General features: G+C 51.8%; 1 protein-coding gene across 1 annotated transcript; it reads right to left on the bottom strand.

Annotated features, from left to right (window-relative positions):
* Nucleotides 1-7,822: 7,822 nt before the first annotated feature.
* PPIF (peptidylprolyl isomerase F) lies at nt 7,823-14,824 on the bottom strand. The gene is made up of 6 exons (XM_032609095.1): nt 14,571-14,824; nt 13,291-13,321; nt 12,652-12,740; nt 10,780-10,876; nt 10,164-10,239; nt 7,823-8,842 (listed from the first exon to the last, which is right to left on the bottom strand). The coding sequence occupies exons 1-6, from the start codon at nt 14,757-14,759 to the stop codon at nt 8,707-8,709; spliced, it is 618 nt and encodes a 205-aa protein (XP_032464986.1). The 5' UTR covers nt 14,760-14,824; the 3' UTR covers nt 7,823-8,706.
* Nucleotides 14,825-27,174: the final 12,350 nt, after the last annotated feature.

Raw genomic sequence — 27,174 nt, 5'->3', positions numbered from 1 at the left:
GGAGGAACACTCCCAAATTCCTTCTACGAAGCCACCATCACCTTGATACCAAAACCAGACAAGGATGTCACAAAGAAAGAAAACTACAGGCCAATATCACTGATGAACATAGATGCAAAAATCCTCAACAAAATACTAGCAAACAGAATCCAACAGCACATTAAAAGGATCATACACCATGATCAAGTGGGGTTTATTCCAGGAATGCAAGGATTCTTCAATATACGCAAATCTATCAATGTGATAAACCATATTAACAAATTGAAGGAGAAAAACCATATGATCATCTCAATAGATGCAGAGAAAGCTTTCGACAAAATTCAACACCCATTTATGATAAAAACCCTCCAGAAAGTAGGCATAGAGGGAACTTTCCTAAACATAATAAAAGCCATATATGACAAGCCCACAGCAAACATCATCCTCAATGGTGAAAAACTGAAAGCATTTCCACTAAGATCAGGAACAAGACAAGGTTGCCCACTCTCACCACTCTTATTCAACATAGTTTTGGAAGTTTTAGCCACAGCAATCAGAGAAGAAAAGGAAATAAAAGGAATCCAAATCGGAAAAGAAGAAGTAAAGCTGTCACTGTTTGCAGATGACATGATACTATACATAGAGAATCCTAAAGATGCTACCAGAAAACTACTAGAGCTAATCAATTTGGTAAAGTAGCAGGATACAAAATTAATGCACAGAAATCTCTGGCATTCCTATATACTAATGATGAAAAATCTGAAAGTGAAATCAAGAAAACACTCCCATTTACCATTGCAACAAAAAGAATAAAATATCTAGGAATAAACCTACCTAAGGATACGAAAGACCTGTATGCAGAAAATTATAAGACACTGATGAAAGAAATTAAAGATGATACAAATAGATGGAGAGATATACCATGTTCTTGGATGGGAAGAATCAACATTGTGAAAATGACTCTACTACCCAAAGCAATCTACAGATTCAATGCAATCCCTATCAAACTACCACTGGCATTTTTCACAGAACTAGAACAAAAAATTTCGCAATTTGTATGGAAACACAAAAGACCCCGAATAGCCAAAGCAATCTTTAGAACGAAAAAAGGAGCTGGAGGAATCAGGCTCCCTGACTTCAGACTATATTACAAAGCAACAGTAATCAAGACAGTATGGTACTGGCACAAAAACAGAAAGATAGATCAGTGGAACAGGATAGAAAGCCCAGAGATAAACCCACGCACATATGGACACCTTATCTTTGATAAAGGAGGCAGGAATGTACAGTGGAGAAAGGACAGCCTCTTCAATAAATGGTGCTGGGAAAACTGGACAGGTACATGTAAAAGTATGAGATTAGATCACTCCCTAACACCATACACAAAAATAAGCTCAAAATGGATTAAAGACCTAAATGTAAGGCCAGAAACTATCAAACTCTTAGAAGAAAACATAGGAAGAACACTCTATGACATAAATCACAGCAAGATCCTTTCTGACCCACCTCCTAGAGTAATGGAAATAAAAACAAAAATAAACAAATGGGACCTAATGAAACTTCAAAGCTTTTGCACAGCAAAGGAAACCATAACCAAGACCAAAAGACAACCCTCAGAATGGGAGAAAACATTTGCAAATGAAGCAACTGACAAAGGATTAATTTCCAAAATTTACAAGCAGCTCATGCAGCTCAATAACAAAAAAACAAACAACCCCATCCAAAAATGGGCAGAAGACCTAAATAGACATTTCTCCAAAGAAGATATACAGACTGCCAACAAACACATGAAAGAATGCTCAACATCATTAATCATTAGAGAAATGCAAATCAAAACTACAATGAGATATCATCTCACACCAGTCAGAATGGCCATCATCAAAAAATCTAGAAACAATAAATGCTGGAGAGGGTGTGGAGAAAAGGGGACACTCTTGCACTGCTGGTGGGAATGTGAATTGGTTCAGCCACTGTGGAGAACAGTATGGAGGTTCCTTAAAAAACTACAAATAGAATTACCATATGACCCAGCAATCCCACTACTTGGAATATACCCTGAGAAAACCAAAATTCAAAGAGAGTCATGTACCAAAATGTTCATTGCAGCTCTATTTACAATAGCCAAGACATGGAAACAACCTAAGCGCCCATCATCGGATGAATGGATAAAGAAGATGTGGCACATATACACAATGGAATATTACTCAGCCTTAAAAAGAAATGAAATTGAGCTATTTGTAATGAGATGGATAGACCTAGAATCTGTCATACAGAGTGAAGTAAGTCAGAAAGAAAAAGACAAATACCGTATGCTAACACATATATATGGAATTTAAGGGAAAAAAATGTCATGAAGAACCTAGGGGTAAGATAGGAATAAAGACGCAGACCTACTGGAGAACGGACTTAAGGATATGGGGAGGGGGAAGGGTGAGTTTTGACAGGGCGAGAGAGAGTCATGGACATATACACACTAACAAACGTAGTAAGGTAGATAGCTGGGGGGAAGCAGCCGCAAGGCACAGGGATATTAGCTCGGTGCTTTGTGACAGCCTGGAAGGGTGGGATGGGGAGAGTGGGAGGGAGGGAGACGCAAGAGTGAAGACATATGGGAACATATGTATATGTATAGCTGATTCACTTTGTTGTAAAGCAGAAACTAACACACCATTGTAAAGCAATTATACCCCAATAAAGATGTTTAAAAAAAAAAAAAAAAATCAATTCTTTTTGGGGGCTTCCCTGGTGGCGCAGTGGTTGAGAGTCCGCCTGCCGATGCAGGGGACACGGGTTCGTGCCCCAATCTGGGAAGATCCCACATGCCGCGGAGCGGCTGGGCCCGTCAGCCACGGGTGCTAAGCCTGCGCGTCCAGAGCCTGTGTTCCGCGACGGGAGAGGCCACAACAGTGAGAGGCCCGCGTACCGCCAAAAAAAAAAAGAAAAGATAGATATGGGCTTCCTGGCAGTCTGGTGGTTAAGACCTCACCCTTCCACTGCAGGGGGCACAGTTTCAATCCCTGGTCGGTGAACTAAGATCCCGCATGCTACACGGTGTGGCCAAAAGAAAAGGAAAAAAAAAAAGGTTAGATAATAACAAGTGCTAGTGAGGCCACGGAGAAATTGTAATGATTATACATTGCTGGTGAGAAGGTAGAATTTTGTAGCCACTTTGGAAAACAGTTTGATGTTCCTCAAAACGGTAAACGTGAAGTTGGCATTTAACCCAGCAATTCTTACACTATATGTAAAGTGGTACAATATTATTTTCAGGTAATCTGTGATAAGTTAAACTATATATTGTAAATCTTAGAGAAACCACTAAAAATATAAAGTGAAGAATTAAATCTAGTAAGTCAGTACTGGAGGTAGAATGAAATCATTTGGGAGGAAAAAACTCTATCCAAAAGAAGGTAAGAAGGGAACAAAAACCATATGGGATAAAGAGAAAATAAATAACAAGGTGGTCGATTTCAATCTAACTATATTGATAATTAAGTTAAATATACATGGCCTAAACATTTAATTGAATGGCAGAGTTTGTCAGATTGTTTAAGAAAGCAATGCCACCACTTATGAGTCTGTCTCTTAGCTCTAAATCCTCCCTTCGTTGCCGTTTGTGATACTGTAACAGTTCTCTCTTACCACCTGGAATTATATTAAGCTTTATCAATAGAGGGCACTGGAGAGACACTTTGTTCAGAGTTCTTGTTTCCCTTTAGTAGGTTAACCTATGTTATGGTCAGTAATTTATTTATTTATTTATTTATTTTTGGCTGCGTTGGGTCTTTGTTGTGCGCGGGCTTTCTCCATTTGCGGCGAGCAGGGGCCACTCCTCACTGCAGTGTGTGGGCCTCACCACGGTGGCCTCTCCTGTTGCGGAGCACCGGCTCCAGGCGCGCGGGCCTCAGCAGCTGTGGTACGCGGGCTCAGTGGTTGTGGCACACGGACCCAGTTGCTCCGCGCCATGTGGGATCCTCCCGGACCAGGGCTCGAACCCACGTCCCCTGCATTGGCAGGCGGATTCCCAACCACTGCGCCACCAGGGAAGCCCCAGTTAGTAATTTTTGATAATAAACTTTCCCTCTTAGAATTACTCTGTTGTTTCTGTATCCTGTCTGGACCCTGATCAATAAAGAATTGACACAGGCAGTGGTCCTAGGAGATAACCCCACAAAGATGGGATTTCGAGATTTGTTTGGCTGTGCCCTTGGGCTTGAAGGCAGGGCTGAACTACCTGCCAATTGGACGTGGGATGATGGTAATTTTTGGCATGCAGTGACATCACAATTAATCATGCTGTCACCTGTGGTTAAGTGACGAGAGAAGCATGTGCCTTGGGAGGCCAGGTGGCTGTACACTTGACCGTTATGGCAGTATCGACGGCCATAAGGACAATAGTGTGGGGTGAATTATTTCGAGCATGCGTGACTGTTTACCAAAAGACGATAACAAACTCATGTCTTTTAATTCTCAGCTTACGTTAAGGTCTGAGAACCAGAAAGCTTCCGTGACACCTCTAAAACATCTCTCACTTCTTGTAGACCCTAGACTGATAATCACTTAAAATCAAACAAAAATTTAATTGTGTAGCTTGCTGAATTACAATAACATTTGAATTCACAGTCTCACCGAGTTTTTCGTGTGAAAGGGCATCGGTGGCAAAGAGTGGGATCCTGAAATTCGTAATGGAGACATCTGTTTGGGTCCAAATGAAACTAACAACTTGAATCCTCCCGTCACTCCATGCCTCCCTTGCCTGTGCAAGTAGCTTGCCCTTCTGTGTCTGAGAAGAACAGACTTCTTCGTCTAAAAACGCTGTGGTAACTTCACCTGGGACAGGTGCTTTGAAAGGCAATGCCCAAGACCCACCAAACCACTTCCACAACGGGGTCAAATCTCAGCATTTTCCAGAGGGACAGGACTCCAGAAAAACAGCTTACACACCCAAAGAATTCTGAGAATTTACTAACACATATTTTTAAGCAGATTTATTGAGATACTGTTCACGTGTCATACAACTCACCCACTTAAAGTATATAATTCAATGTTTTTTTTAGTATATTCACAGATATATGCAACCAGCAGAACACAGCATGGAACCAAGACTTTCTCTATCCGCCCTGTTCCGGTGGACCTTGGACATGGATCTGACTCGCGGCCTCCAGAAGCTATTCATTGAGAAATGTTCTCCAGTCTGGGCCCACCAAAGCCAGACCCTCCTCCTGATGAGAAATGAAGAACCGAGGGCTACACCGTGGGAACTCCTCCCCTGAAAGGCCTCTCCATCGGCTGAGGCTTTGGGAAGCAGTAATGGAAGAGCACAGCTTCCCACCAGCCCCCACGAAGCTTGGGCGGCACAGGGTGCCCTACCCACCACCCAAGAGTTATCGGCCAGACTCCTCAGGTGAAGCATCTTTTACAAGTGGCGGAGCATCCAGCAACAGGCGTTTCAGCGAGTCGACAATGACTCGAGTGGTCTGGTGGTCTCCCTTTTCAATCTTGCCCCTTCTGGCCTACGCTCAAATTCTTAAACTTTAGTTGAATTATTATTATTTGGAAATTCAGATTCCTAGATTCCTACCCTCAGAGACTGGTATTCAACAGGGCTCAGCCGCGGCCTAGGAATCTGCATGCTTTCCCAGCACCCCATGATTCCCAGGAGAAGCATTGCTTTAGGCCTCAGCAGACCTTGGACACATTTACTGACATTCCTCATCACGGAGCAACATTCTATAAAGCCCAGAAGTGTGTTAAATTCTCCCACGTCTTCATACATGGTACACGAAAGAAGTCAGACACAAAAAGTAAATCTTGTAGGATTCCATTTACACAAAGTTCTAGAACGGGCAAAATTAATCTACAGTGATAGAACAGGCACAGAGGTATCTTTCTGGAGATGGAAATGATCTATAACTTAATTTGGTGGTGGCTACTCAGTGTATGAATTTGTCAAGTGATTGATCCGCACACTTAAAATGTGTGGATTTCATTGTATGTAAATTATACCTCAGTGAAGTCATTTTGAAAAGCTATCATGTGTTGTCTCATAAAAATGCTATTTCAGATATTTAAACACGTGAATTTACATGGCGTCACACATGATTCCATCTGTGAGAGCACGTGTATGACTCACTGCTTCCTTCCTGCGCTAGGCACCGTGTACCAGCAAGAAGTCAATATCCTATCTGTACATTACACAGGCTCCCGCTTTATGTAGTAAGACCAGTCTCAGGCCCTTGTGTAAGAGTTCTGGGAAGAGAACTGCAGGGAACAGCCCCACCTTCAGGAAACTGTTTTTAGGAAATTCCTGCATTCTTTCTTCCGCTAGCCCACACTAGACTCCTCTGCACGGACGGACACACACACACACACACACGTGCGTGCACACACGCGTGCGCGCACACATACGCACACGAACCCACGCACACACACACGCACGCACACGTGCTTCCTCCTCATTGGAAAGGAAATGCTCTGTGAACTAAACACATGCCCCACATGTTCTGTGACCCCGAGACCCCTCAGAAGTCACCAGGGGGCCAGTGGGTCACACCTCAAGGAGCCGACCCTCACACTTGTCAACAGCACCACTGCCTCCCTAGAGTCCCCAGAGGTCAAGAGGAAACTCCACTGGGACCAAAATCACGGCTTTGACCTCAGAAATCAGAAGAGCTCTGACTGCGTGTGATCTGAGGACAAAGGGGTCTGTGCATCCCGAAAGGCCTCCAACAGAAAACCCTCTGGACTGGCAGGTCCGGGGTTCTAGCCCCTGCTCTGCCAACTGACTCACGGGGTCACCTTGGGCAACCATGTCCCCTCTCGGGGCCTCAGTTTACCCGTCTGTAAAATGTTGGTTGGAAGGGTCGAGCAACAACCCATTATTATTTGGCTTAGGATCCCATTCTTCAAACAAAATCCCTTTTAGAAAACAGAGGGTATTGATGATTCAAAGGGGGTTCGGGGGCCCTTGCCTGAGGACCTCCAAGGCTCTTGAGAACCGTTTGAAAACTGTTAGGCCGGCTGAGTTCCCAACCCATGTAGCTGAACTGACTTCATGGAAACTCTCCATGACTCCAATGACCCAACTCCAGCCATGACCCCGGAGTGACTACGTCTATCTGTGACGTCACATAACTCAGGGAACCCCATATTCCAGATGACCCAAGTCCAGCCACTGTGACCTCAGAATGCCTTCAAGGACCTGTGACCACACATCATCAGACTCAGGGAACTCCAATGTGAGGCAATGCTAATTACACTGTGATTCTTCTGGTATTCGGACTGTGCCTCCCTTGGCTGTTTAAGGAAATTTTTAGCCCTCCTCCCACCCCCCAATCTGCTCTCCCTGTGAATTCAGAAACACCTGTAACTTAACTCCAAATTTAAACGGCACATCGAAGGTAGTAAAGTCCACGTCTAGCCCGAGATAATCACAGCTCCTCCTCCTCTAAGACCCAGACACACAGGAAATATTGTCCTCATCATTCCAGAGCCTTATTAAGACCATGTGCCAGGGCCCGTGCTGTGCACTTTACACAGATCACGTCTGACCCTTATCACCCTGTGAGGTGGGCACTGTTACCCCATTATACAGCTGAGCAAAACTGAGGCTCTGTCACCCAGAGGCGGCACCAGGGCTCTGATGGGCTGTGAACGCTAAGACAGTTTGTCTGAGTCCATTTCCTTGTCTGTTAAACAGGATGATAATACCCTCATAGGTTGCTGGGGGGATTGAGAGTCCACGGAAAGGCCCTCCGTGGAGCACCGAGTGACAGTGGTAACAATAAACGTCAGCTCCAAATACCTGTTACAGACACTGCTTCCTAAAGCACGGACCCCAGTCTTTCATAGAAAACAGGATTTATTTTCACATTTAAGCTCAACACAAAGAAATGTTCCAGAAGTATATTGTGTATATAATCAGTAGATATAATTTATAAGACACACAGAAGAAATCAAAGCCCACCAGGGAATACACACTGACTTCCTTCCAGAGCACATGGCACTTACAAGTCATTTCTGTTTTCAACTTGGGAATTCACATTGACTAGGCACAGCTCGCAGTGGGTCTGTCCCCAGGTTCAGCTGATTTCTACCCCCATGGACTCTCCCCAAACACAAGACCAGCAAACCAATGGGATTCACAGTGACTGGGATAAAAGGTCTCAGCCGTGGCACCTTCACAAACGCCCAGACTGTGCTCCAAAGGCCAAGCTCGTGGCCTGTGCCACCAATTTCAGGTCACACCACAGCCTGGAGTAGTTAGTGCCACAGCTCCAGCTCCAGGGAGTCTTGCTGAATTATTCCGATTAGGAAGACGACATTAAACAGCTCTTACACCCCTTTACAGCAGCCGGCTTTCCCCCTTGGCCAAAGGAGAGGCAGAAACTGCCTTCAGAGCTAACCCATCACCACCCTCAACGTCCAAGGCACAGGTGAACTTGGGCCGGGCGGTCACAGGTGATGCCAGACGAGGAGCGGTGACACAGTGTCCGTGATGGGTGTCCAGAAACAGGGCGCTGGGGAAGATCAGGCACTGGGGAAGCAGCTCGGTGGGTCCTGTGAGGTCTGACATTCCTGAGAGGCCTTCCGGAAGCACAGAGAAGGTGGAGGGAGCACAGGCGACTCCAAGGGGCCCCCGCGCTGGGAGCCTGAGGCGGCCGCTTGGGTGAGTCAACTCCCTGTTGCCAGCAGCTGCCGCTGGCCTAGAGCCCTGGCCACGGCGGGTTAGCTAACCTGGCCACAGTCCGTGATGACAATCTTCTTGGCTGTCTTCCCACTCTTGGAGCCGAGAGATTCTATTTTCTTCACGACATCCATGCCCTCTTTGACATGGCCAAACACAACATGTTTGCCATCCAGCCTGCGAGGAGAGGTGAGCCAGGTAAGCAGAAGCGAGGGCGGTGCAGTGTCGCCCAGGGTCACGGCCCCTTGGTCATGGGACCATTTACCAAAAACAGCAGTTCTGAAAGGAACCCACACCGAAAAGCTGGCCCCACATCTCACAGCTCGGGTATCGAGCCTTGCTGAGCCCCCCAGAACACATCAGGTGACGGCTCCCTCCCAGGCTATGTTCTGCCTCACCTGCTGTGTGACCTAATCCCAGGTCACTTCACCTGAATCCTGGGAACCTCACCTACAAAAAGCGAATTATTCTCGTTCTGCACAGCGAGATGAAGGGATATTGAACTACTCTGAAGAACTAAGAGGTCTGTGCAAATGGAACCATCTTAACAGTCATAAATTCTGAGGTGAGAGCCGAGATAATACATGTGGTGAACCTATGCGCGTCCCAAGCAGCTCTCAATCCGCGACAGTCCCAAGAATCTGAAAGGCAGCTTAGTTCAGGGCCAGCAAGGCCAAAACTGGTTATACCTCAGGATCCACCAGGGGTTCCACGGAAGGAGGGCAGGCAGAGCCAGCAACAACCTGCCCACCCTGACATCCACGTCCCTCTGGCTCGGAGGGTAGAGACCACTAGTAACTCCCACTACCCAGGTCTCCCTAAAGTCCTTGAAAATGGGCTTTATTTAGTCTTAGCTCCAGGCCAGCTGCTGTCCCCTCACCTCCCCGAGATGCCTCAGGGCTAGGACACAGGGGACTTTGGGCAGAGAAACTAGGTAGTGGAAAATTTACCTGGGAAACATACCTAAAATACAAGGGCATTGGGAAAGAGGGCTCTAAGGGGCTGGTAGCTATTTGCAGGCCCATGCTAAGACCTGACGAGAAGTCCGGTGTGATATCCAAACGTCTCCTGCAGCATTTTCCAAGGTGCATTCCAAGGTCAAGTAAGCCAGGGAAACAGCGGGTTAAACCAAGAAAACAGGTTTCTGCCACAGGCCATCTTGAGGCCTAGTATGTTCCACAGCATTTCACAAATATATTTGGTAAAAGAATCCGTGTGTGTGTGTGTGTGTGTGTGTGTGTGTGCGTACACGTGCACAAAACACACTGAGAAAACTCCAGCTGACAGTAACAATGGGAAGCTTAATAAGACAGTTACAAGAATAACCCAAATTCTCCCTCAATCCTTTCACAAACCTTCTCCTTCTCTCATACAGACACACAGCCTGGGTGAGGGCTACTGTCCCACAGCAGAGTCCAGCCTCAAAGTAGCTTCCCCCTCCAGCTGCAAGGCCACCCCATCTTCCCAGAGGGCCTGGAGCCAGGAGCAAGCAACTCACCAGTCTGTCTTTGTGGTGCAAATGAAGAACTGGGAGCCGTTAGTGTTGGGGCCTGCATTTGCCATGGACAGGACACCTGCAAACACAAGCAGGATGACCAGGCTGCCCCCAGGAGGCATCTCACACGGGAGTCACTCAGATGAGCAGATGGGGAAAACCACATCAAAGATGCTTGAGCCAGAAGATCCTGGGGCTCAGAAGAGGGAATCAGGGCCCAGAGGACGCAGCTCCCCAGGGCCTGTCCGCCTCTGCCGCCACGAGAGAAAAGGGCCTCGTGGAAGCTCTCAGTGGTAGAGCTGGAGCGGGACCCCCAGCCCTGAACTCTAGACTTTCCCATGTCGCGCCTTGGGTCTGACACGACGCTGGGATTTTGCTTAAAGGCTCTCTCCCCCAGGTTCTCAAAGGAAGGTTCGGTTTTGAAACTGAGAGCTCAGAATGAAAAAGCTCTAGGAAAACCCAACAAGCCCACCCAGAGCATTGAAGGAAGGAAGGAGCAACGTCAGATATGGAGCAATCATACGGGGCAATCAGGCTGCTGCCTCCAGGCCTGCTGGGATGGCAGAGGCAGGGTCATAGCTCAGGGCACATGGCCCCGGGACTGGCGACCTGCACTCACCTGGCCCCTTGTGCTTCAGTTTGAAGTTCTCGTCAGGAAAGCGGCTCCCATAGATGGACCTCCCCCCTGTGCCGTTGTGGTTAGTGAAGTCCCCGGCCTGCGAGCACAGAGCATCAGCTGAGACGTCGCCACCAGAGCTGGCAGAGGGGTGCTACTCCAGCGCTAGGACGCAGCCCCCAGCCCACCCAGGGCCCACCCAGCCGGAAGCCCTCAGGCAAAGAGGTCAAAAAACATCCAATGATAGAAGGACTAATACAATGCTAAGGAAAATAAGCAACAATAAGATAAAGCTTAGATATTTTCTGCCACAATAACTACCCTGGTTTCCGAATGATTCATTTTTGTCTGAGCGAGTTTTTAAATGATCCTTAAAAACATCTCGGCCATTCTGAGATGCTTCTTAGTGACCTAGAATTTTCTATCCACAACTCTTGGAGGGTAAATAGGGAGAAAACCAGGAACCCTCATTCCCAAGTGTGGTCTGTGGGAAGCGGCAGCAGCCAGCACAGAGCCAGTTCCCCACACTGAGTCCCCCTCCCTGTCAGAGCATCTCCCCTTCCCAGGCCCAGGACAGAGCCCAGCCGGGGCTGGCGTCATTCCTCACAGCTCGCCTGAGGCTTCCATGGGAGCCACGGTCAGAAGAGCCCAGGGGCTGCCAGCTGCAGCAGAGCCCCAGCCCCCGGCCATGGTCATGTTGCTGTCTTCCTGAGGTGGGATCCTCAGGTGACACGGGTGACCTGCCCTGCCCGGCTGAAGCATCCCCAAATGCCAGTGTGTCCCCAGAGACGGATGATTCAAAACTCTGGCCCGGGCGTACCGGTGCTACCATCCCATGCCTCCGAGAGCCCTCCAGCTTTGGAGTCTCCGCCCTTGCCTGCTGTGGTTCCGAGGAAGACCCTAGCCCGGCTGGGACATCCACTTCAGCTCCTGCTTCATCCACAGCTTCGGGCAGAGCCGGGAGCCGCGGCAGCTGAGAGCCACGGGGCGGGGCCAGGCCTGTCTCACAGCCACAGCCCTCACCCCTCCCTGAATTTGTCACGTTCAACCCACTGCCACTCACCACGATGTGATGACAGCCACCAGGTCGGGGTGGAGGGAAGGGGGGAGGAGAATTCCAGGCTGAAAGGACTTCAAAGAGGTCATGACATCCATGCCCCTGCCTCTAGGTCTGCTGGCCTCAGACACTAGCCCCCGTCTTAGCAGGGTCTGACCTCACACAGGACAACCCCCAGCATAGCTCGGGTCCTGGCCCCGTCCTGGCCCTGGGGCAAGTTCTCGCTTTCAACACCTACCTGCAAAACATCTGACACAGCAAAACTAATGCTTTTGAAAAGACGCAGACATGACTAAAGAACAGACGCATTTAACCGGGAAAGATGCCCTTCTCTGGAAAGAGGCTCCAAGTCCAGACCTGTGTGTTCTTGTCTGTGCCCAGCCTCCTCCCTCCTCCTCCTCCTCTCTAGCCTTATCTCCCATGCCAAGTGCTCCGTGGGACACACTGTGGGGCATGGGCAGAGACTGTCTGAATGTGCTGGTCCTCCAAAGCGTTCAGATCTAACCCTGAGCACATCCACACCCCGATGCCTGCTCTCCCTCCACTGCTTCACTCTCCCGACCCCACCAGGCAGGGCCCGTCCTGCCGCCTGCCCTGTTGCTTAACCCCTGGGGCAGGGAAGGCTCTGTGGCAGCCAGGAAAAGCTCCGGCCTCTATGAGTAAGAGGACAGGCCGAGCGAGTGACCGCAGCTGCCCTCCATTCAGTACTTTCCAGGCACATGCACACTGGTTTATCCTCATGAGAATCCTTCGAGGCGTCCCCGTCACTATTCCCACTTAGAGAAGAGGAGCCCAAGGCAGGGAGACGCCCCCGCTACCTGGCACATGAAGGACGGAATCACTCTGTGAAAGGTGGAGCCTTTGTAGCCGAAGCCCTTCTCCCCGGTGCACAGGGCTCTGAAGTTCTCTGAGGGTTGAAGGAAGAGGCAGGTCAGCAGGGCCAGGCCTCAAACCAGGGGCCACAACTTGTTCCAGCCGGCGCCCTCTCTACCTACGCCCCGCCGGGACATGGAAAGACCCCCACCCCTGGGTCTGCGCTGGCTGTGTGACCTGGGACAAGTCATCTGGCGCCCTGACTTCAGTGTCCGAGCACTGTGGCAAGAACACATGCTCCTGGCTGTTCCAGCACCGGGTCAGCAGGGCAGGGAGTCCAAGCAAGGGCTGCGAACCCACCAGCCTGCCCCGTCGGGCACCAGGAGGGAGGAAGTTGTCCCAGAGGAAATGTATGTGTATCTTCTCCTGATTCAGAGGCTGCTACTGGACAGGTGGGCGGGGCCAACCCTAAGGCTCAGAGAGGACCAGTGGCTGCCCCAGGGTACTCAGCAGCTGAGCCACACGTCAACTCCCATCTAGTCACGGTTCTCATAACCCAACTGCTCTCACCACCCCACCCACCTTGCCTTGCCCCTCTCTCTTCCATCCAGACTGGACTCAGAAGGTCCTGGGCCCTGACTTACCTGCTGTCTTTGGGACGACATCTGCCTTCAGCTGTGGGGAGAGAAGAGGGACAAGACGGTCAGTCCAGAGGCAGGTGAAAGAGGGACCCAACCCGCACGGTGGCCCAGGAGAGGGGGAAAGCACATTCCTGTCACTCCCAGCCCTCCGTGGGAGGCCACCTAAGCAGCTATCATTTCTGCCAGCTGCTTCCTGAACTCCAGGCTGGGAGGAGGCAGCCTCAATTTCCTAACTTGTCAGAAGAGATGCCAACACCATCCTGGACTACTTCTAGGGGCAGAACTGGCAGAGCCACTTCAGCTGGGCCCAAAGCATCAGAGACTCAAGGCCTGGAAAGAGGGCCCTGGGGAGGAGCCAGTCCAAGCTCCTCAATGGGCAGATGGGAAACCAAGGCTCAGAGAGAGGCAGGAGGGGTGGGGGAAAGGGGAGGCTGGAGTCCCATCTAAGCCTGCCTCTTGCCTCCCAGCTGCAAGAGCCACACTGGCACCGAACCTTTAAAATAAAGGTCTTTTCCATTTTCCAGAAGAGTGAACTGAGGCTTAACTGAGGCCCCTTTGTTCAAAATGGGCTTGAAGGCTATACCCAAGCTTCTCCTCTGTTACCTTCCGGACTACCAGGTATGTTTCTTGCTCTGTTTTTCAAAAAGGCCCGAAGAGCCAGGGCAGACGCAGAGTGTCACCTCGGAAGGGTGGCTGGGGATGGAGTTGTGGCGATGAGCTCTGAGCACACTGCCCCGACTCCAGGAGCTCTATGCCTGCTCTGGTGGCTGGAGCCCAAGGCCGGGCCAGCCGCCCTGCTGGGAGAGGAGGCGGCCCGAAACCACCTTTGCTACGCCGAGAGCCCAATGGCGAGGGCGGGGCTGGGGCCCGCTCCGCCTTCTGCAAGGGCCACAGTGTGCGCGCCCAGCCGGGCCCGCCGCCCGGACCCCGCAGGCCCCCGAAACCCATCTCGAAGCTCCGGGCCTAGGATCCCACCCCGTTAAGTCTCGGAGCCCCTCCCGACCCCGGCCAACGGGGCGGGCCCTCCTAGCCTACGATCTGACCTTGAGCTTTCTCCTCCACAGGGGCCTCCCTCCCGCCTCCACTAGTCCAAAGTTCTGAGGGGAGGCCTGGAGAGACCAATCTGATGCCCCTCCTTAGAGATGGGGAAACTGAGGCCCAGAGCCCAGGAGCAGGAAGCAAGGTCACTCAGCGAGCCAGGCACAGCGCCGGCCCGGGGTCCAGAGCTCTTCCGCGACCGTCCCCCACGCCCAGTCCAGCACGGTCCTGTCCGGTGGTCTCACCTCCAGCACCACGCGGCCGAGCGGCTGCCCGTCGGCGCCCACGTCCAGGTACACGAGCGGGTTCCGGGAGGAAGGGGACGGGTCTCGGGAGCCGCTGCTGCAAGCGCGGGCCGCGGGTAGGCGCAGGTGCGCAGAGTGCGGGCCGGAGAGGGGGCCGAGCAGACGGGGGCCGCAGCGTAGCGCCAGCATCGTGGGTGCGGGTCCGGGCAGGAGAGCCACGGGCCAGCAGAGACTCCAGAAGCGAGGGTCACGGGCGCCCAATGGGCGGAGTTAGCCGCTGCGGCGTGCAGCCGCCTTTATTGGCCCAGCCGGCCTCGTGGCCCCGCCTCCATCCCGCCCCCTCCGGCCTGACCGCGGGCTCCCCCTGCTGGCCCCAGCGGGCAGCGGAGCCCGGCCGGTGGGGCGGTGGGGCGTGAAGTCTTCTGAACACACCCCAACCAGGGCCAGAGACCTGAGGGGCAGACAAGACTTCGCAAAAGGAGGCCGGTTCCATTTTGCGAGGGTCCCAATAGATGAAAAAAGGGGAAAATGCTAAAACGTGGTTAACTCCAAAATACGAGCATCCATATGTTTTCATTGAATATAACAAAAGTCTACGTTTGAGACTTTTGTACGGCTGCCCCTCGCCCCATAGGCCCTGTAGACAGACAGGCGGTCCAGGAGAGACCGTGGCACTGAGAGTCAGTCAAAGAAAGGTGGGGATGAGAAGCGGGATTAGAGCGAGAGGTGGCAGGCAGGCACCTCCCATGGTGACCACCGGCCTCCTTGTCCTATCCTGGGCTTGTCTCCAGATGCTTCTAGAAACCAGTCCCTCTTCCAGACTCAGCCTGGGCCTGTCGTGCTCTTACCAGGCCCCCAGTCCTCCACCAGGACTGGGTCTGGCTCTTCCTCCCCGACCCCATAGACTGACAGCCCTGATCCCCAGCAACCAGGACAGACGGCTGCTAGCTCCCCTCCCACCCCCACTCACCCCAAAACTGCACCTGCAGATAACATACCACAGGGACCAGTCCAAGGAAAAGCAAGAAGGCAAGACAGGAAGAGAAGGGGAACAGAGCGGGAGAAACCACAGTGAGGGGGATTTACCCCACATGCTGAGGTGGGCTTCCCAGAAGCCTGGGGGCATGGGAGGCCCACAGGAAATGAATGACAGGCAGGGGACTTGAGAGAGCATCTGAGCCAACACCTGCACTCTCCATATGTGCAAATGAGGCCCAGAGAGATGAAGGCACTGCCTAGAGGTAGGGGAACCCTGGAGTCTCTGCAGCCAGCCTCTGCCAGTCCTCCCAGACCTTCTGGGCCTCAGTTTCCCCTCTGCAGAATAGGGGGTGATGCTAATCCCTACCTTGCTTGTTTTCCAGGTCTGTTCCAAGGATAAAATGAAGAGAGAGAGGACTTTGTCAGCTGTTAAGTACTGTGCCATGAGCATCAGTGATGGACAGAGTCTAGATGGTCTTTTTTTTTTTTTTAAACCTCTGATTCTTTTGTGTGTGTATGTGTCATTTTTTTTTTTAATATTTATTTTTGGCTGCATTAGGTCTTTGTTGATGCATGCTGGCTTTCTCTAGTTGCGGCGAGCGGGGGCTACTCTGTCGTGGTGTGTGGGCTTCTCATTGCGGTGGCTTCTCTTGTTGTGGAGCGTGGGCTCTAGGCATGCGGGCTTCAGTAGTTGTGGCACGTGGGCTCAGTAATTGTGTCTCATGGGCTCAGTAGTTGTGGCTTGCGGGCTCTAGAGCACAGGCTCAGTAGTTGTGGCCCACGAGCTTAGTTGCTCCATGGCATGTGGGATCTTCCCGGACCAAGGCTCGAACCCGTGTCCCCTTCATTGGCAGGCGGATTCTTAACCACTGTGCCACCGGGGAAGTTCCGTCCAGATGGTCTTTGCTCAGGGTTTGGGGCTCAGTCAGTAATGGGCCTCAGCTGCAGGGGCTCAGAGTTCTGAGGGGCCAGAGAAGAGGGTGGGGTCTGGGCCTTGGAATCAGGTGGACTTCAGCTGGGACCAGCTCTAAACTGACCTGCCCCAGGCTCTGAATTGACTCCTGGGAAGGGGTCAGGAAGCAAAATGCTGACCCAAGCCAATTCAAGGGGTCAAAGTGTCTTAACCTCATGAGAATGCTGGCTTGACCCTTTTCTGGAAGTCCACAGTCCCCTTCGCTATTCCTGGCCCAGGAGGGGCCTGCACTCAATGATACTCCAGCTGCATCCTGGAGCCCAGATGCTCCCCAGGTCCCAGCCCAGGACGGGGCCTCACTCTGTTCTGAGGAATGGCTTCTCCGTTTTTGTGATTGTGCCCTGAAGTAGGACAGGCCTGAGTAGGAAGCTGGCTTGCTTCCTGCCCCATCTGGGCCCTCAGCACATCTGGCAGATACTCCCCTGTATCAGTGTATACTGCAGATTCAAAAGAGAAAGAGAGGAATCACCCCACATATCGGTTCCAGGCCCTTGGCTCACATAGCCCTTAGCTATGCCAAATATATTAGTGGTCCCTATTGTCTCTCAAGCCGGCTCCTGGAGGGCCTCAGTTTATCTCCCACCCAATGGAGTTATGAGCAGCCCTAACCCAGGGAAGAGCTGCTTTCATTCATGTAACCACTTTAGTTCCCAAAGCCCTTGCCTAGCCCTTAGCTTGGCTGCTCTCCACTGCAGCCTGAGAAGCAGTTCCATTGCACAGATAGGGAAGCAAGGCCCCAAGAGCTGGGGAGTGAGTTGCCCAAGGGCAGAATGTTGGAGCTGGGAGGAATCTGTCTGACTCCAGGATCAGGTTTGCATATGTCACTATCGCTGAGGAGCTGGTAATTGGGACAGGGTGGGGAGGGCAAGAGAGACAAACCTTGGACAGACGACACAACAAGATAGAGACTGAGTTAGCTGGGGGACTGTGGAACTCAGGGGACAGGGGAAATTGTTTCTGCCTAGGGGGTCAGCCTGGAGACAACTGCATTTGAGGGGCAGAGACAAAAAGATGCAGAGAGGAGATTCCACAGGGGGAATAAGCCAAAGCCAGCCCAGAGCTAGGAGAGGTCAGGGCATCTTCAAAGAAAGGCTACAATATTGACCATAAACTGAAAGCTTGGCAGGGGAAGGGGCGTGGCAATCACAGAAAATCCTGAAGGCCAGGCTGAGGTCTAACATTGTTGGGTAGTACTGGGGAGTCAGGGATGGTGCAATCCTTCATCCCCACCATGTTACACCTTCTACCCTCTTTGAAAAATCAAACATCATCACTCCCTCTTGCCTGAACCAGAGAAAATTCCGCCTTCCCCACAGGCTCAGCTGTGAAATCATTTCTACCTGTGCTGACCTCAGTGGCATCAGGAGCAAGGACTGTCTCTGGGCTGAGCCATGAACTGAAACATGCCCATCCCCAGGTGAGATGGGGTAGGTGTCACCACTCAGCCTCTACGGCTATTTATAGACTCTGTGTCATCCTCAGAAACAGCAGTTTCTCTCCACTCAGCCCAAGCGGCTTCTTATCCAGGGTGTTAATGGATTTCATCACTCAGGGACCCTGTAATGCCATCTTTAGGCCTCACAGAGCCAAAGAACAGTCAGGACGTGCTGACATCCTGGGGTTGCAAACTCATATACCGGTTGGGGCCAGTCAGAGACACACTGGGATGAAGTGTGCTGGGCAAGGCTATAGGGAATACGTGGATGTGGGACTGTGTCCAAACACCACAATTAAAGGGGCAGCTCCTGCCCAGGCCAGTCAATTTTTGTATGTGGACAATGGGTCCAGTGTAGCCAGATCTTTTCATTTTTCAATAAAAACTAAAAACATTATGTTTAGTGGAAATCTCCCAACTTTTAAACGTTGGGAACTCATTTTTAAATAAAATTAAACCCTGAATGAGCCCTAAACAACATATTTACAACCTAGCTAGGGCCTCTGAGCCAATAGTTTATAAGTTCTGATCTCCACTGTGTAAATGAGAGAACTGAAGCTCAGAGAGGGACAGAAGCTTGCCCATGGTCACACAGCCTCAAAGTACTGGAGCTGTGGTCAAACCCCTCTCTTCACACTTGCCAGGGCCCTTTCTACAAGATTCACTCAGCAGACATATTTTCAGAGCACCTACTAAATGCCGGACCTGAGCCTTGCCCTCAGATACAGAATACCTCCGGCCTCTCCCAGGCTGCCCGTGTGCCGGGCAGGGGTGAATGTTGTGGTCGCCATAGGGTATGCAGTTACAGGGGTCCTGAAGAGCCTTCCAGGAGGGACTGGGAGTGAAGGAGGCCCTGCTGTGGTCATGGGGTGGGGTTTTCATGAACGATCAATGCCGGTGTCTGTCCCTGGGACAATGTGCCTTAGGTAGGAGGCCTTGGACTCCATTTCTCTTGGTTCCATCTGTGGGACTGGGGTCCAGGAGAGCATCTGTCATGGGAAGCTGACAGGGAGCCCAGAAGAGAGGTTCTTGGGTGAGAACCCAAAAAGTGAACCAGAGCCTGCTAACAGGCCACCGTGATCGCGTCATTCTCTGGGGAAATTCCCCCGAGGCATTCCCAGGCTTCTTGAAGTCATTCTCAATGCATCAGCCTCCCTCTGCTGCTTCCAGGAAACATGGGTGTGTCTGGTCCCGAGCATGATCTGAAGCAGAGCACTGTGGGAGTCAGGAAGAGGTGGGCAGAGGAGGTTTCTCTCAAGGCCCAGGGTGGTGGTGGGTACAGTGAGCAGAGAGAGGCCTCAAGGGGGAGGTCTGGAGAAGCTCCTCTTCAGAGTCCAGGGCTTTAAAAAAGCTGGGCTTTAAAGGTCACCTGTGCAGGGCTTCCCTGGTGGGCGCAGTGGTTAAGAATCCACCCGCCGATGTAGGGGACACAGGTTCGAGCCCTGGCCCAGGAAGATTCCCATGTGCCGCGGAGCAACTAAGCCACAACTAGTGAGCCCACGTGCCAAAACTGCTGAAGCCCACGTGCCACAACTGCTGAAGCCCACGCGCCTAGAGCCCATGCTCTGCAACAAGAGAAGCCACCACAGTGAGAAGCCCGTGCGCAGCAACAAAGACCCAATGCAGCCAAAACTAAATTAATTAATTAAAAAAAAAATAATAAAGGTCACCTGTGCAGTCCAGGCTGCTGTGGGCCCCTGGGGAGCAGCCAGCAGGGCAGGACAGGGCTCACCCCCCAGCCACCTGGTCACAGAGTGGAGCTGAGGAAACACGCTTCTGAGTGAACCTACTGTCCACTGTGATCTGAGCAGCCCTGGGGTGACTGCCGCCCAGCTGGCGCCTTGACTACAACCTCCCGAGAGACCTTGAGCCAGGGCACCCAGCTAAACCACGCCCAGACACCTGACCCACAGAAAGCCTGACATAATAGATGCTTGTTGCTTTAAGCCCCTCGGTGTTGGGTCATGTGCTATGCAGCACAGATAACTAATAGACAGATAATACCTGTAGCACCTTGCACCCAGCCAGGGCCCTTTAAAGCCCAGCTCCGACCCCATTGCTCCACACACAGCCCGGCACTGACCTGCCATCTCAGCAGGCTTGTGTCACCAGCAGCTCTTGGCAAAGACCTCACGGGCACAGTCAGGGACAACCGGCCCTGAGAGACAGGCCTGACAGGTCTTGGTGAGGATGTGGACCAGGCTGCTGTTTTGTTTTTTGGGTTTTTTTAAAATTAATTAATTTATTTATTTATTTATTTTGCGGTACACGGGGCTCTCACTGTTGTGGCCTCTCCCATTGCGGAACACAGGCTCTGGACGCGCAGGCTCAGCGGCCATGGCTCACGGGCCCAGCCGCTCCGCGGCATGTGGGATCTTCCCGGACCGGGGCACGAACCCGTGTCCCCTGCATCGGCAGGTGGACTCTCAACCACTGCGCCACCAGGGAAGCCCTGGTTTTTTTTTTAGTTAAAAAAATTTTGGGGCTGCGCTGCACGGCTTGTGGGGTCTTCGTTCCCCAGCCAGGGATCGAACCTGGGTCCTTGGCGGTGAGAGCATGGAGTCCTAAGACTGGACCACCAGGGAATTCCCAGGGCTGCTGTTTCTGTCTCACTCCTCTGAAGGAGAATGCCTGAAGCCTGAGAGAGAGAGGAAGTTGGGAGGAAGCCCTCGGCGAGAGGGCCTGAGCTACGGTTTGGCCAGGGCATGCCGGTGGCCTCGGGGAAGGAACGGGTACCTCACTTGATGACTCCGTGCGGGGCTCTGAACTAAGCACTTCCTAGACGCCGCACCAATCCTCAGGAGGAACCTACAAATCGGGGATTGTCCCTGTCTGACAAATGAAGGAATAGGCGTCCAGAGAGGGTAAACGATTTCTCCAAGGTCACGCTAGTGTGAAGTGGAGACTGGAATTCTTCCCAGTTCCCCTTGGCTGTGTGTCTTCCTTCAGGAGTTGGTGGGCTGCAAGTGGCACCTCTTAGGTGAACTATGCCAGATACCATCCCTTCCATGCAGCCTTTCTTCCAGCTAGCCTGACACTGTGCTTGGTGATTTAGACCTGAAATCTCATCTAGTCCTTGTGATAACTCCGCAAGGGAGAGGCTTCTGTCCCCACGTGGTGGTGACAGCTCCAAGCCTGAGCGGGGGGCCAATGACTTACCCAAGGCCACACGGATAACAGGTGGCTGAGCAGGATCTGACCCCAGGTCTCGCTGACTTCAAAGCTTGTGCTGTCCCCCCTACTGGCTGGGCCTTCTTGCCCTAGAGAATCTACCATTGGCTTTCAGCCCTGCAGGGGTGGCGTCCACTAGCACAGGTGAGCAATGTATAAACACGGGCACAGAGTTTATTCACGCAGTCCCTGCCCAGAGTCAGCAGGAAAAGGAGCCAGCGGCAGGACTCAAGAGCTTGCCAAGGAAGTCCATGTTAGCCGTCATGCACAGCCCACCCCCACCTGTGCTGACCAGCCCAGGTTGGCATCGTTATCCTAAGGAGGGGCCCTCACTGCCAGGTTCCCCAAAGGTGGCACTTGAGTGCTTGCCAGGACTGTGCTGCTGCTTGGGCAGACCTTGTCTGAGCTCTGGTCTCTGCTCTATGGCTGCAAGGAGACAAAGAGGCCTGCAATTCTGCTGTCCCTTTTCCTTTTTCTGGTCTGTTTGTTTCTCCTGTTGACCTGTGTAATTTTCTTGAATCTATTGGCTTGACCCTCAGTCTCTACCACCTAACATTGATACCTCTTCCTCCTCCATTTCAATGAATCCCTTCGAATCAACATCACTTACCCTCTGTGTAATCAAGATTGCCCACCATTGATGCCAAGTGTTGGTTTTTTCTTCCAATTAAGATGAGCACTATGGTCTTAGATGCTTGACAACAGTAAGAATAGCCATCATTTACTGTACACTCAATAAACTGCACATGGTAAGAATTTACATTATTTCTTTTTTCTTTCTTTCTTTTTTTTTTTTTCAGTTGTGGGATCTTAGGTCCCTGACCAGGGATTGAACCCAGGCCCTTGGCAGTGAGAGCTCAGAGTCCTAACCACTGGACTGCCAGGGAATTCCCTACATTATTTCTTAATCCTCCTATGGCCCTTAAGAACAGGTACTAGTGTAACTGCTCTTTAAAAATCAGGTCTCCAAGGGCTTCCCTGGTGGCGCAGTGGTTGAGAGTCCGCCTGCCGATGCAGGGGACACGGGTTCGTGCCCCGGTCCGGGAAGATCCCACATGCCGTGGAGCGGCTGGGCCCGTGAGCCATGGCCGCTGAGCCTGTGCGTCCGGAGGCTGTGCTCCGCAACGGGAGAGGACACAGCAGTGAGAGGCCCGCGGGCAGAGGTTATGAAAGCTGTCCAAGGTTACAGGGCCTTCTCTGGCGTTAAGTAAGTGGCCGAGCAGCCTGTATTTGGCCCAACTCGGCCTAATTCCAGAACTAATCTCTGTCGTCACTGAATTTTAGTACAAAAGGTCAGCAGGTACAGGTCAGGCTGGGAGAGGCCTCAATTTATGTAACAAAGATCTCAGATATTAGATGAGCAGGGGCTTGGAAAACTGATAAACTGGCAGGCTGTGTTCCTAAGACAGTGTGTCAGTATCACATGCCCTGGTACTGGGCTGGCCCGAGCACACCACGAGATCACAGTGTCGGCCTCAGTTGCACGTGGACAGGCCCCACTAATTCAGCAGAAGACGCAGCCAGGAAGTAGAGCAGGGGACCTGGGGAATCAAGGGGACAACTCTAGCAAGGTTGTTCACTAGAGGATGGGGTGGGCACGATGCCATCTCCAGAGTGATGAGGACTGTCACAGACAGAGAACACAGTGGGCTCCCTTGGCCTGAAGCTGGACCAGCGGGGGCCAGACTGGGGACAAGAAAGCTTTCTATCAATCAGGGATATTACATAATGATACTCTGAAGTAGTAAACTCCCCATGACTGGAGATATGCCACAGAGAGGAGTCCTACTCAGGGTGGTTGGTGGACCAGGTAACCCATGAGGCTCTGTTCCATTCTGAGACTCTGCGATTTAGACCCCAAAAGTGGAGCAGCTAGGGGGGAGCAGAAAGAGCAGGGCGCAACCTCAAATTCATGGATTGGCATGTTGGTGAGTAACATGTAACATGAAACCATGACAGGCAGAAGAGAATCCTGGCGTATGGTTACCGGTTGCGAAATGGTCAAAAGCTTTGAAGCAGAGAAGCAGATGGGAGGAACTGTAGAGAAAGATACAGAACTCTTTTGAGGCATGCATACTTTAAACATCTGCCCTGCCAAAGGCACCATGGGCACAGCGGGGCAAAGTGACCTCTATTTCTTTCCCAGGTATCTCTTGCTGTCCTTTCCCTCCATGCTTTGGGGCAGACAGTCTTCAGAAATAATGACAAAGAAATCAATACTTGGCTTTGAGGTTTCCAAAAACCCTCAGGACACAGGCTGTTGTTTTAGAAAATGTGCATGATTGCTCATCCAGTCTTTCCACAAGACTTTGATCCACCCCCAACCAACAAGGGACTCTGGGGGCTGGAGGAGGAAGGCTATGGAGGGGAAGCAAGTAAGTTAGACCCGTGGAGGGACATGAGAACCTGCAGATGAGCTTGGGGAATCCGGAAGCAGGGACATTTTGAGCCATGTTTCTTGAGTCCAAGAAAGGAACGAGAACCCAGGCTCCCCTTTCGCTGGTGGGTCTAGGACTGGGTGTGTCCAAGCAAGTGAGTCCCCCAGCCCTCCTCCAGCCGTGGTGTGGCATAAGGAGCAATGAACATATTTCCTGGGGAGACCCAAGAGAGCACAGAGTGATGCAGTAAGTCTGAAGACCTGGAGGTCTTGTAGTTGAATGAGGAGATCATGGTAGGGCATGGACAAGAGTCAGATGGAAATAAGGATGTCAGTAGACACCAAGGGATCAGCAAAGACAGCTCTGACAGATGCCCTGACCCCTATTTTGACACTCTGTAACCTCCAGGAACTTAGAGGCAATGCTGAGAGAAAGGATGGGGAAGGGCCTTCCCCAAATTACTCAGATTGCTTCCGACATTTGGGCCAAAATGGGAGCTTGAAAAAAGAAATTAACTTATAGAAAAGTAAATTTAGTTGTGTATCTTGCATACGTGGCCTTGTGGACCAGAATTCATAGGCATTACATGATTAAAGAGCTTTCAAACAACCAGGGAAAATATCAATGTGGTATGTGTAACTTTAAGAGAAAAATTGTTCATGAAAATTAACGAGAAATAAGTTAGCATCTCAACAGAAAACACATAGAGGAAATGATTAGGCTGGTCACAAACTGCAAAATAGAAGTGGCCAGTAATCAGAAGAAAAAGGATGTTCGAACGCACTGGAAGTTGTGGAAGGAATGTCCGCGAGAGCTGTGGGATATCATTTTAGCACCATCAGTCTTGTGCATCGGTCCATCATTTACCCCTAATGCCTTGCGCTTTTTTGTGGTTCTCCACTGTGGCCCAGCCTCCCTTCCTGACCGCCTCATATGGCAGCCACGAGAAGGCGTTGCTCAGATCTCTGTCTGCAAGGCGTGGGGTCGGCCCAGGCTGCTGGCCTCTGAATCCATTCTCACGTCCACCCCTGAACCACAATCCTTGCGAAAGACTGACTCAGTGTGGAAGGGGTGCTACGGCAGCCCCTCTCCTGTGAGACGCGGACCCCTCTGATGGCTGATTTTGGCTAGAGGATTCCATCCCACCAACCCTCCTCCCTCCCCCCTGCCTGCATCCCTCCCTCTCTCTATCCTTCACTCAAGGTCAGACTTGACTGACAGTCTGACAGCTTTCCCATCCTCCCCCTTCTCCTGTCCCATTGCCTTTCACAGGTATTTCCCTTAATACATTTCCTTCCCAGCTAATCCTGGCTTGGCATCTGCTTCTTAGAGGCCCCTGACTAACACCCCCTACACAGAATGGGCTCTTACCTCGTGGGTCCACTGCCGCAGATGTAGCCTCTTCCCTCCCTGAACAGCGACAAGTGTTGCTGTGTTCTTACAGTTAGAATGTCCACCTCACCAGGACAGCCAAAGGGGATTACAGTAGCAATGATGTCTCAGATTCCGCTCTACCTGCTGATCAAGTCCCGCGACCTTCGGCAGCCGTGTTCCCCTCAAGCTCCCCTGACCCTTGTCAGCTGGGAGGTATCACGTGTACCCCCGAGCTGGTGTGCTCCTGCTGAGGGCTGTCTCTGCTCTGCCGAGTGCCCCCAGCAATGCACCAGAACCCCATGTAAGTGGCAGACCTCCCACTCACTCCTTTGGGGTTTCATGTTAGTTTACCAGAGCTGCCATAGATACTCTAACAAATACCGCTCCACCACGGAGCTCCATACTCTTGCCCGCTGCGGGCTCCCCACGGTGGCTGCTCCCCTGGGTATCCTTGCAGCCGCGGGCACCCTTTGACACAGCCTCCTGGAAGCCTGCTCTCTCTGACCATAGGCTGTCCTTGGGCCGTGTCTCCTGGTTTCCTGTTGATCTCTCCAACAACCCATGTAGTTCTGCCCACCCAGCAGGAGCCCCATCGGGCTCAAGTGGTCAGGCCGGCGTATCCCACTGTGCACAGTTGTTGCTGCGGCTACCTAGAGGAGTGTGGCCTCCCAGCTCACCCCACTCCTTGCCAATGAACCGAGAACTCTTTCCTGAAGGGAGAGCCCGGGGCACCCTCCATGGCTGCTGGATCATTAAGACAGGCTGCTTTCTGGTCCCTCTGCCCAAACTGCGTCTGGAGCAATCGTTCTAAAACACACATCTCTCCCTTGTGAAATCCACTGATAATTTCCGTCTCCTCCAGGATAAGGAGCAGATTTCTGAGTTGACCGTCAAGGTCTCCGCCCTCCCACTTGACACCGTCCAAGGCTGCACCCACTATTTAGGGACATGGGATCGGGAATCAGGCAGCCTGAGCTCACACCAGGGCTCCCTGCTGACTATCTGGGTGGTCTCAGGGGACTCAATTGACATGGTTCTTATTAGAACAGGAGGTTAACGATGGTTCTGCTTATGAGTTTTCGACTTTACAATGGTGTGAAGTTGATACACAGTTGGGAGAGACCATACTTCTAATTTGAATTTTAATCTAGCTATTTATATGTGTTGTGACCGTCTCTTGTGACGCTGGGCAGCCACAGTTCCCAGTCACCCACGCGATCACGAGGGTAAACAATCGATACACTGACAGCCATGCTGTATCCATACAACCAACTCTGCTTTTCACTGTCAGTACAGTATTCAATAAAGTACATGAGATTCAACACTTTATTATGAAATTGGTTTTGTGTTAGATGATTTTCCCCAACTGTAAGCTGATGTAAGCCTCCTGAGCACATTTAAGGTTGGCTAGGCTGAGCCACGATGCTTGGTAGGTTAGGTGTTTTTAAATGCCTTTTCGACTTAACGATATTTTCAACTTAAGATGTGTTTATGGGGACATAACCCCATCGTAAGCTGAGGACGATCTGTACATCCTCTGCCGGCTGTTGTGGGGTCTGATGAGATGCTGCAGGTCAAGCACTTAGCGCCCTGCCTGGCACAGAGAGAGGGTGGAAATGATCTTTTCAGCTCAGATCTGCCTCTCAGTCAGCACGGCCACAGAGCCCATGAAGGACTGACTTCAGGTCAGGGGGTCTCTGTCACCCCTAAGCTCTGAGTGAAGAATGAACAGAAGGGCCACCCTCAGGCTCTGTCTGCCTGTTGAGGGATCAGAGAGGCGGGTCCAGTCACCCCCGGCAGGAGTGGACGTGGTCCCCTGAGCCAGACTTGGCAGAGTCACCTTGAGGGCTGAGCGCCGGCAGAGAGGTGGAAGGAGGGAGAGGGAGGGGGTCTGTGTGCCTGCGGGTGTGTGTCTGGGGAAGGTCGTGTGGCTGGGGCTCGGGGCTGCTCGCCCTCCCATCCTCAATCCCTGTTCCAGCCCCATCAGGCGCCGCGGTTGGACGGCTGCTTACTGCCCAATCCTGCCCCCGGCCCGCAGGCCACTCTCTAGGAGGCCTTGTTTGCTGGGGCCCCCGAGTCCCGCCTGGCGCCAGCCTGGCCCGCTCAGCTGTGCCCCTCCCCAGGGCTTTCCCCACAAGCCATCTCCTCCAACAAAGAGCCAGTGTCATCGGGAGGGCAGGTGCTATGCAGGCAGGATGGCAGCCAGGCCTGCAGGATTCTGGGCAGTCAGATCACAGAGGAGTGTGACCAGGGTCTGGCTAGTCGGAGCCAGGGCTGGCAGGCTCTTCATTGTTT

The sequence above is a fragment of the Phocoena sinus genome, chromosome 16 (assembly GCF_008692025.1).
Source record: "Phocoena sinus isolate mPhoSin1 chromosome 16, mPhoSin1.pri, whole genome shotgun sequence".
NCBI classification, from domain to species: domain Eukaryota; kingdom Metazoa; phylum Chordata; class Mammalia; order Artiodactyla; family Phocoenidae; genus Phocoena; species Phocoena sinus.
The sequence above is the reverse complement of the archived record's forward strand: the minus strand, read 5'-3'. Positions and strand labels throughout refer to the sequence as shown.